The sequence below is a fragment of the Phyllobates terribilis genome, unplaced genomic scaffold (assembly GCF_046119375.1).
Source record: "Phyllobates terribilis strain yellow unplaced genomic scaffold, ASM4611937v1 Scaffold_85__1_contigs__length_6476398, whole genome shotgun sequence".
Lineage (NCBI taxonomy): Eukaryota > Metazoa > Chordata > Amphibia > Anura > Dendrobatidae > Phyllobates > Phyllobates terribilis.
In genome coordinates, this window is record NW_027362845.1 from 1,787,671 (window position 1) to 1,798,780 (window position 11,110).

General features: G+C 50.4%; 1 protein-coding gene across 1 annotated transcript in view; it reads left to right on the forward strand.

Annotated features, from left to right (window-relative positions):
* The window catches only part of LOC141197646 (uncharacterized), a 38,901-nt gene extending 28,209 nt beyond the window's left edge, over positions 1-10,692 (forward strand). Inside the window, exon 7 of the mRNA XM_073662727.1 lies at positions 10,370-10,692. Within this exon, the coding sequence (XP_073518828.1) occupies positions 10,370-10,572 (203 nt within the window). The 3' untranslated portion in view covers positions 10,573-10,692. The remainder of the gene's footprint in view (positions 1-10,369) is intronic.
* Positions 10,693-11,110: the final 418 nt, after the last annotated feature.

An 11,110-nucleotide genomic window follows, 5' to 3' on the forward strand; every position in this document is an offset into this window, starting at 1 on the left:
CGGAGCAGGCGAGGGCCACAAATCTGGAAATGGACCAGTGAACAGCTCTTCAGAGTGTCCAAGTGTAGGATCAGTTGCTGTGTGATGACACTTGGCATGGTGGGAGGAAGGAGCATCAGGGTAAGGAGGAGTATGGGGTCGAGAGTCACGGCTACTAAGATTTGACTGTGTGGAAGACAGACCGGAGGTGGTGGTGCCCAGGTAACTGGAAGTATTATCTGCTATCCAATTAATAACCTGTTCACACTGATCAGGTCGAAATACTGGTGTTGTTCTGTGCTTCCCTAGTAATTCGGTCAAGAACTGGGAGTGAGAAGATGTAGCTGTTGGCTGTGGCACATTTTCACCTTGGCCACGGCCCCGTCCTCTGCACGCACCATCACCAGAACGTCCAGTTCCACGTCCCTTGCCACGCGCCTTGTCCATTGTAAATGAAGTAAAATAGCTTACACTCGCACTATGAATGGAAAAAGGGTAATAAAAAGTAGATTGGAACCGTGGAAGAGGAAAACCACAGTTCTATTTCTCGGGCCTACACCAAACTCTTTTAAACAGATATATTTGTGTCTGAACAATCAGGAGACACTATTACTGTTTTTCTTTACGGAAAAAATACCAAAAGCTGGATAATATAGATTTTTTACCTTGGAACGGCAAAACCACAGTTATAATTTACTGGTGTATACCAGACTCTTTTAAACAGATATATTTGTGTCTGAACAATCAGGAGACACTATTACTGTTTTTCTTTACGGCAAAAAATGCCAAAAGCAGGATAATACAGAGATTTTACCCGTGGAACTGCAAAACCACACTTCTAGTTCTCAGGCCTATACCAAACTCTTTTAAACAGATATATTTGTGTCTGAACAATCAGGAAGCACTATTACTGTTTTTCTTTATGGCAAAAAATCCCAAAAGCAGGATAATAAAGAGATCTGACCCGTGGAACTGCAAAACCACACTTCTATTTCTCTGGCCTACACCAGACTATTTTAAACAGATATATTTGTGTCTGAACAATCAGGGAGAATCTATAACTGTTTTTCTTTACGGAAAAAATACCAAAAGCTGGATAATAGAGATTTTTACCGTGGAACGGCAAAACCACAGTTATAATTTACTGGTGTATACACTCAAACTGTTTTTTTTAGGTAAAAATGGCCCAAAAGTGGATAACACAGAGGTTTGAACCGTGGAACTGCAAAACCACACTTCTATTTCTCTGGCCTACACCAGACTCTTTTAAACAGATATATTTGTGTCTGAACTGTCACAGACTGTTACGGATCCGGGTGGTGGAACCTCTGTGCCGCGGTGCAAGGAGGGACCCAGAGGGGCGTAACTAAGTATCAATTCAGACCGCCCCTGGTCGTACGGCGGCTAACGACTCCGTGACCAGGGAGGGACCGAGCAGAGGGACCAGGTGCTACTCTGGGGACGACCTTGTAAGAGAGCAGGTGGCTCCCACGGGTCAGCAGGCTGGGACTGACCGGTATAGCGGATGAACACAACAGGCAGGCAGAAGTCTCTGAATAGTTGACAGGTGGTCACGGCACATGACGGCAGGGCAGGTAGAAGTCTCTAGGTAACAGGCACGTGGTCACGGCAAGTGACAGCATGAGCCTTCAGGTAGGCTACGGTAAGTGATGGCCAAGCAGGCTGAAGTCTCTAGGTTAGCAGGTGGGTGGACATGGCCAGTGACAGCAGGAGCCTCCAGGTAGGCTATCAGGTAACAGGCAGGTAACAGACGAGTGCTCCCAGGTGAGCGGGCTGGCAGGCAGCAGGCAGGTAACTGGCAGGTGCTTCCTGGTAAGCAGGCGGACTTGCCCATAGACAGACTGGCGGGTAGAACGGAAGGCAGACTGTCGGGCTGGAGAGTAGTCAGACTGGCGGACTGGAACAGTAGTCAGGCTGGCAACTGGACCTGAGGGCTGAAGCAGAGGTAAGTATGCTGTGCATCAACTTTTGCTCGGGCACCTCCATTTTGGAGGAGGTGCCTTATATATGGGAGGACCCTCGGCTATTGACCGGGGACTCCTTAGGCAGCGCGCGCGGCCCCTCTAAGAGAGAGGGAGCGCGTGCGTGCTTTAAGCACAGTGCCCGGGAAGCTGCGCGCGCCGGCAGCAGCAGGAAGAGGAGCGCAGGAGGACGCCGCACGGGGAGGTGAGAGGGACGGCGTCTCTTCCTGGCAGGGAGCAGAGATGCCAATGCTACACAGACACTTTTTTATGGGGGGGGCGGGGGGGTTAATAAGACTGGTATTTGTACAGTGTGAAGGAGGAAAAAAAAAAAAAGAGGATTTAAATGAAAAAAAAAGGATTTTTCCTGGCCCCCGAGACCTGGAGCTAAGTCCAGCAATTTCAGCAACAGGAGCAGCACACAGGACTGTAGTGCAGCGTTTGCTGGTATAACCACTGCGTCTCCTATACAGCCTGCCTGCCTGATATCTGGGATGGATATTAGTCCTGAGAAGGACTGTTTGTTTGATTTGGCAGGCTTTAGAGACCCTACACTACCTATTTCGCACTATAAATCACTCCCTAGCTCAGCAGCACTTTCCCTACACTAGCTGATTCCGGCCGTCTGTGTCCAAGATGGCGGCGCCTGGTTTTAAATACTCGAGGTGACGCTGTGCGGCCAGCCAATCAATGTAATGCCCACAACCAACATGGCTGCGGCATTACAGTGACTGGCTGGCGATCCCTGCATGTTCATTGGCTCTGTAAAGAGCGCCAAACATGCAGGGCGGAGACCCGAGCTCCCGCCCGAGTAACCCGGAAATACTTGGTGCTCACCGAACATCCCGAGTAGTGAGATGCTCGGGCGAGTACCAAGCAGTGTCGAGCATGCTCGCTCAACACTAGTGATCACAATTTTACCTCTAGACCACAACATTTTCCTCCATCCAAAAATGTTCACATTACATTTTGTAATTGTGAAAGACCTTTTCTGTAGAACTTACAATCTGGAGGATCCACCTACCACCTGGGATTAGAAGACACTGACCATTACCTGCTCAGATCTGTAAACTACAAAGCCAAATGACAGCGTATGTAGAATGTGCTGACAAGCTGGAAAATTACTTGAAGAAAAATATTATGATGGGCTGTAAGAGAAAGCGGAGGGTAATGATGCTGTTGGCTTCCTAGATCCCTGATATCTTATTGGATGAATCTACCTTCTCTCCCTTCTGTGCTGCTGAATGTCCTCATATGGTCCCTACAAGACCAGGTCCAGTCTTTCTGGCCAAACTTCACTTTTATGATCGACAACATTAAATGTGCAGTGAGGCCAAGTGTGAATTTCTGTACAATAACAACAGAGTTTCCCTTTATCCTGACTTTTCAATTTCTTTTAAAACCAACAACTTCAAACAGGATTGTGATAAACTACAGAAAAAAACATTACACCTGTGCCATGATATATCTCTAAGCTGTGCGTGGCTGATGGCTGTAATATACATTTATTCCCGCCTGCAGGAGATGGGTTGGCATGGATCGAGCCCTGGTTTCATGGATTCACTCCACGTCATAAATTCCATTATGTTTTCAGTCCTAAGGAACTCAGATTACTGCACAATCTCTCCTGAAATGGGGGCACTAATACTTTCTATACTCTTCTGCTCAGGACTCATAGTAGCTCCAATGGTCCACCATAAATGAGTGCAACTCTGGTTTAGTGTTGGAGCTCTCCCCTCTTACATACGTTTTTATTGAGGATGTAACATATCTACAGGTCCCAGGCACCCTAATCTTACTGGCTGGACAGAACCTGTACCGCCCAGAGCTTATGGTTCTGACGTCTCCTCCATCACCAGCGCCGCTTGCAGAATGAATAAGGCTGCTACTGGTGACAGAAGCAGACGTCACAGGAGCAGATCTCCGGGGAGATGGGACCCACCATTTACAGAAACCTTAATATGACAAAATGGCAGAAAACCAGAGCAATAGAAATCACCATAAAGTGACTCCATTTTGGAAATTATAACCCTCAGTGAATTAATCTATAGGAGTAGCAATTATTTTGACTCCACGGGCCCCTTCTGGAAATTAGCATACAATGGATGTTGGAGAGTATTTTAATACCCAACACATAGTGCCCAGATTGTGCTCCAGGAGACCCACACACTGTAAATTAAGTGGGTTCTTCTCACTGTTACGGGTCCGGGAGGTGGAACCTCTGTGCTGCGGTGCAAGAAGGGACCCAGAGGGGCGTAACTAGGTATCAGCTCGAAGCGACCAAGGTCATACGGCGGCTCAATCGACTCCGTGACCAGGAAGGGTCCGAGCTGAGGGACCAGGTGCTACTCTGGGGACGACCTTGTATGGGAGCAGGTGACTCCCATGGTACAGATAGTAGGGACTGACCAGTATTGCAGATGGGTGCAGCAGGCAGGCTGACGAGTGCTCCAGGTAGATGGACTGGCAGACGAGTCAGGTGACGACAAGCAGGAACCTCCAGGTAGGTACGGCAGATAACAAGTAGAAGCCTCCAGGTAGGCTGTCAGGTAGGCACGGCAAGTGCTGGCAGGAGTCTCTAGGTAGGCTGTCAGGTAGGCACGGCAAGTGCTGGCAGTAGTCTCTAGGTAGGCTGTCAGGTGGTCACGGCAAGTGACGGCGGAGGCCTCCAGGTAGGCACGGCAGGTAACAGGCAGGTGCTTCCAAGTAAGCGGGCTGGCAGGCACGGCAGGTAACAGCGAGGAGGTGAGAGGGATGGCCTCTCTGCCTGGCAGGGGGCAGAGACGCCGATGCTACAGTACCCCCCCCCCCCCTTTACGCCCCCTCTTTTTTGGCCAGAAAGAAATTTTTAAAGGAGAAGCGGGGCATGAATGTTCTCCCTGGGTTCCCAAGTTCTCTCCTCTGGGCCAAACCTCTTCCAATCCACCAGAAAAAAGGTTTTTCCTCTTACCCTCTTGGTGGCCAGAATGTTCTCTACCTCAAAAACGTCCTCAGCGGAAACCGGAGCAGGGGGAGTACCTGGATTGTTGGAAAAAGAATTAAACACAACTGGTTTGAGGAGAGATACGTGGAAGGAGTTGGGAATCTGCAAGGTGGCCGGGAGTTTTAACTTGTAGGCCACTGGGTTGATTTGTTTGAGGACTTCAAATGGACCGATGAACCGAGGACCCAACTTATAGGAGGGTGTTTTGAGCCGGACATGTTTGGAAGAGCCAGACTTTATCTCCTGGACGGAATTGAGGAGGATCCAGACGTCTCTTGTCAGCATGTTTCTGAAGAAGTGCGGATCTAGTATTTTCCCAAATGGTGGAGAATTTGCTGACTAGAGACTCCGCGGCAGGGTTGTCCACCGAGGAGGAGATGGGAAACGGAATCCGGGGAAGTTGACCGTAGACCACAAAGAACGGGGATTTAGAAGTAGATTCGCTCTCATGGTTGTTGTAGGAGAACTCGGCCCATGGTAGGAGCTCCACCCAATCGGTATGGTGAGCATTAACAAAGTGCCGGAGGTAGCTGGTAAGGATTTGGTTGATACGCTCTACTTGGCCATTGGACTGTGGATGGTAGGCGGAGGAGAAATCCCGGGTGACATCCAGCAGCTTACACGTAGCTCTCCAGAAGCGTGAGGTGAACTGAACCCCTCGATCCGACACAATGTGGAGGGGTAGGCCATAAAGACAGAAGATATGAAGGATGAAATCCTTAGCCAGCTCTAATGCAGACGGGAAACCAGGCAGAGGGCTGAAGTGGGCCATTTTAGAAAAGCGGTCAGCGACCACCCAAATGACTGTACAACCGGCAGAAACAGGGATATCGGTAATAAAGTCCATGGCAATGTGCTGCCATGAGGCAGCAGGTACAGGAAAAGGCAGGAGGCGACCGGCTGGAAGATGTCTGGGAACTTTGTTGCGGGCACAGGACGAACAGGCCGAGACGAAGTCTGCCACATCCTTGTGCAGGGTAGGCCACCAGTAATGCCGGGTAATAAGCAGGAAGGTCTTCTTTTGGCTAGCATGGCAGGCTAGTTTAGATGAATGACCCCAGTGAAGAACCTTCTCACGATCTGGAACCGCTACAAACGTCTTACCGGGTGGAAGACGAGTCAGATCCAAGGGGGCCACAGTCATCACTTTGGAGGGGTCGATGATGTGCATAGGCTCCTCCTCTTGATTGGAGGACAGGAAGGATCGGGACAAGGCGTCGGCTTTGACATTCTTGCCCGCTGAGCGGTAATGTAGGATAAAGTTGAAGCGGGCGAAGAACAAAGACCACCGGGCCTGACGCGGATTGAGTCTTTGGGCATTCTGGAGATATGCCAGGTTTTTGTGATCCGTATAGATGATCACTGGGTATAGAGCCCCTTCAAGCAGGTAACGCCACTGCTCCAGCGCCAATTTAACGGCCAACAGTTCTTGGTCTCCTATGGAGTAGTTGCGCTCAGACGAGGAAGAAGAGTTTGGAGAAGAAGCCGCAGGTTACCATTCTCCCGGATAAAGATTTTTGGGTGAGCACCGCTCCGGCTCCGGAGGAGGAAGCATCAACCTTCAGGAAGAACTGTTTGTTGCAGTCCGGATGGTGCAGCACTGGGGCAGAGGAGAAGGCTTGTTTTAAGGAAAGGAAGGCCTCCTCAGCTTCGGGCGGCCATTCCTTGGGATTTGCTCCCTTACAGGTGAGCGCAGAGATGGGAGCAGTCCGGGAAGAGAAGTGCGGGATGAAGAGACGATAATAGTTGGCGAAGCCCAGGAATCGCTGAATTGCCTTCAACACCTCCGGACGGGGCCACTTTAGGACAGCAGAGTTTCTCGGGATCCATTCGTAAGCCTGTCTGGGAGATAACATAGCCCAGGAATGGAAGAGAGGTTTGCTCGAAGAGGCACTTCTCAAATTTTGCATAGAGGTGATTCTGCCTGAGCCTAAGCAGGACCTGACGAACATCCCTCCAGTGTGTGGGAAGATCCGGAGAGAAGACCAAGATATCGTCTAGGTCCAGATGTTGTTGACCAATTCTTGGAAGACGGCGGGAGCATTGCAGAGACCGAAGGGCATCACACTGTATTCATAGTGACCATCCCGGGTATTGAATGCCGTCTTCCACTCGTCTCCTTGACGGATCCGGACCAGGTTATATGCCCCACGTAGATCTAGCTTGGTAAAGATCCTAACTCCCTTAAGACGGTCAAACAACTCGGAGATGAGCGGCAGGGGGTATTTGTTTTTGACCGTGATTTGGTTGAGTCCTCTATAGTCAATACAGGGGCATAATGAACCATCTTTCTTCTTGACGAAGAAGAATCCGTCTCCAGCCGGGGAGGTAGATTTCTGGATGAATCCCCTGGCCAGATTCTCCTCGATGTACTCCGACATGGCCCAGGTTTTGGCCGACGACAACGGTTAAATACTCCCACGGGGTGGAGTGGCACCGGGTACCAGGTCGATCGGGAAATCATATGGCCTATGAGGTGGCAGTGTCTCTGCTTCCTTTTTATCGAAGACATCTGCATAGGGCCAGTAAGGTGCCGGTAGACCGGGCAAATTAGCCGGGGTAGGTGGAGGACGAGCCGGGCGAACCGGAACCAGGCAGGTCCTATGGCAATCCTGCCCTCACCAGAGTACTTCACCGGATTGCCAGTTCAGCACGGGTTCATGTCTCTGAAGCCAGGGTAGACCTAGCAATAGGGAGTGAGAGAGTCCGGATAGCACATGAGCACATGGAAGGAGATCCTCTCAGAATGCAGCATTACCACCTGCAGGGTTATAGGTTCTGTGACAAGCAGGATGGTCACCGGAAGGAGTCTTCCATCCACGGAGGCGACTGCCAATGGTTCAGCCAGAGGTTTGGTGGGAATCCGATATCTCTCTACCAAGGACTGGGAAATGAGGTTTCCAGCGGCTCCAGAATCCAGGTGAGCAATTTCAAAGTAACGGTTCTCTGCCCAGGAGATAGAGACAGACAAAGTCATGGACGGAGAGGGTTTACTTTTGCCTAGGACGACCTCTCCGAGCGGTCCTAGACACTGGAATTTCCCAGCTTCTCCGGGCAGGAACGGATGAAGTGCTCCTTACTGCCACAATAGAAACAGCTCCCCTCTGCTTGGCGTGACTCTTGGTGAGATTTGACCATCTTGGTCGGGTCGATCTGCATAGGTTCGGGCGAGCGTGCCCGTGGAGTAGCTGGTTGAGAGGCAGGTCTCTGGAAAGTAGGAGCAAGGCGAGGAAATTTTCTCTCCCGGGTAGTCTCTTTAGCACGTTCCAGGAAACGGATGTCGATCCGAGTAGCAAGTGACACCAGATCATCCAAGGTGGTAGGAATGTCCCGGCCGGCTAACTCGTCCTTAATCCGACCGGAAAAACCCTCCCAGAAGGTGGACACCAGGGCTTCGTTGCCCCAGGTCAGCTCAGAAGCAAGGGTACGGAAGCGTATGGCATACTGGGCCACGGTGAGACTCTCTTGGCGGAGACGGAGCAATGAGGAGGCAGTAGAAATTTTCGTCCGGGCTCATCAAAGACCTTCCGGAAGGCAGAGAGGAAAGCCAGAAGATCAGACACCAGGGAATCCCCTCTCTCCCATAGGGGGTTGAGCCATGCCAGTGCTTCCCCGGTGAGGTGAGACATGATGAATGCCAGCTTGGCCCGGTCGGAGGGAAATTGATGTGCCAAAAGTTCAAAGTGCAGCGTACACTGGTTCAGAAAGCCCCGACATGAGACGAGGTCACCTCCAAAACGAGGAGGCGCAGAAAGCCGGGGACCTGGGCTGGATGCCGTGGTATTGGTGAGCAGCGGTGCTGCCGAAGCGGGAGTCGCACGACTTGAGGCGGACACAGGTGGGACAGACAGCGTGTCCAGATGGGAGTTGACATTCCGCAGATAGTTCAGGATGGTTTCCTGTTGGGCTCTCTGACGAGAGACCTCCTGGTACAGGTCAGTAAGCGAGGGGGCTTGGGGGCCACTGGGTTCTATGGCCCGAGCAAACTGTTACGGGTCCGGGAGGTGGAACCTCTGTGCTGCGGTACAAGGAGGGACCCAGAGGGGCGTAACTAGGTATCAGCTCGAAGCGACCATGGTTGTACGGCGGCTCAATCGACTCCGTGACCAGGAAGGGTCCGAGCAGAGGGACCAGGTGTTACTCTGGGGACGACCTTGTATGGGAGCTGGTGACTCCCACGGTACAGATAGTAGGGAGTATTGCAGATGGGAGCAGCAGGCAGGCTGACGAGTGATCCAGGTAGATGGACTGGCAGACAAGGCAGGTGACAAGCAGGAACCTCCAGGTAGGTACGGCAGATAACAAGCAGAAACCTCCAGGTAGGCTGTCAGGTAGGCACGGCAAGTGCTGGCAGGAGTCTCTAGGTAGGCTGTCAGGTAGGCACGGCAAGTGCTGGCAGGAGTCTCTAGGTAGGCTGTCAGGTGGTCACGGCAAGTGACGGCGGAGGCCTGCAGGTAACAGGCAGGTGACAGGCAGGTGCTTCCAGGTAAGCGGGCTGGCAGGCACGGCAGGTAACAGGCAGGTGCTTCCAGGTAAGCGGGCTGGCAGGTAACAGGCAGGTGCTTCCAGGTAAGCGGGCTGGCAGGCACGGCAGGTAACAGGCAGGTGCTTCCAGGTAAGTGGGCTGGCAGAGCCCATAGACAGACTGGCGGACTGAAGGGAAGACAGCCTGTCGGGCTGGAGAGTAGTCAGGCTGGCGGACAGGACTGGGAGTCAGGCTGGCGGGCAGGACTAGTAGTCAGGCTTGCAGCAGGACCTTAGGGCTGAAGCAGAGGTAAGAACACTGTGCAACAACTATTGCTCAGGCACCTCCATTTTTATATATGGGAGGACCTCCGGCTATTGGCCGGGAACTCCTTAGGACGGCGCGCGCGGCCCCTTTAAGAGAGAGGGAGCGCGCGCCCTAAGCACAGTGCCCGGGAAGCAGCGCGCGCCAGCAGCAGCAGGAAGAGGAGCGCTGGAGGACGCCGGGCGGGGAGCGCAGGGAGCGAGGAGGTGAGAGGGACGGCGTCTCTGCCTGGCAGGGGGCAGAGACGCCGATGCTACACTCACTATAGTAATGCCAAATACATGGAGGCTAAATGTGGTTTTGGCGCACTGCAAGGCTCAGTAGCGGAGGGGAGATTTGATTTTAGGAGAGCGGAGATTGCTGGATCGGTTTATTGATGAGTAGAAGCTTTTATTGGTATAATTTTCACCTACATAACCTTTTTTGATGGCTTCTTATTCCATATTTTGGAGGCTGAATGAACAAACAGTTGAACACTATGCTCCACTGGTTTATTCTATGAGGTTTTCAATTAGACTGTGAACTGTCATTCTGTCAATAACTTGTCATTTCTACAGACATTTTAAGTAGAAATGTTCAAAAATATAAATTCAAGGATATTTTATTCAAAATTAATAATTGTTTTTTTCTTGGTAGATGACTATACCAGGAGATTAGAGGGACAGGAGATTTTTAAATCGGATGATCTTGAGATCCCACAGGATACAATTGAAGTGAATGCCATTACTCCAGATATGCCATCATCCCTTCACAGCAAAGATCTGTCATCTGATCCTTTGAAACAGGTTCTGTCTTCTGATTCATTACTGACTACTAAGGAATGTCAAAAAAAAAAATAAGCATTAAAAAACGAACTGCTCATAAAGGAAAGAAGTCATTTTCACTTTCAGAAAATGGAAATAGTTTTACCCTCGAAAAGTCTATTCTTAAACATCAAAAAATTCACACAGTGGACAATAGATTTTTTTGTTCCAAATGTGGGAGATGTTTTAACAAGAAATCAGATTTTGTGAAGCACCAGAGACTTCACATAGGGGAGAAGCCTTTTTCATGTTCAGAATGTGAAAAATGTTTTAACCAGAAAGCGCATCTTAATAGCCACCAGAGAACCCACACAGGGTTGAAGTCCTTTTCCTGTTCAGAATGTGGGAAATGTTTTAACCAGAAATCAGATTTGATTAAGCACCAGAGAACTCACACAGGGGAGAAGCCTTTTTCATGTTCAGAATGTGGAAAATGTTTTAATCATAAAATGATTCTTGATAACCACAAGAGAACTCACACAGGGGAGAAGCCTTTTTCATGTTCAGAATGTGGGAAATGTTTTAACCAGAAATCAGATTTGATTAATCGCCTTTTTCATGTTCAGAATGTGGA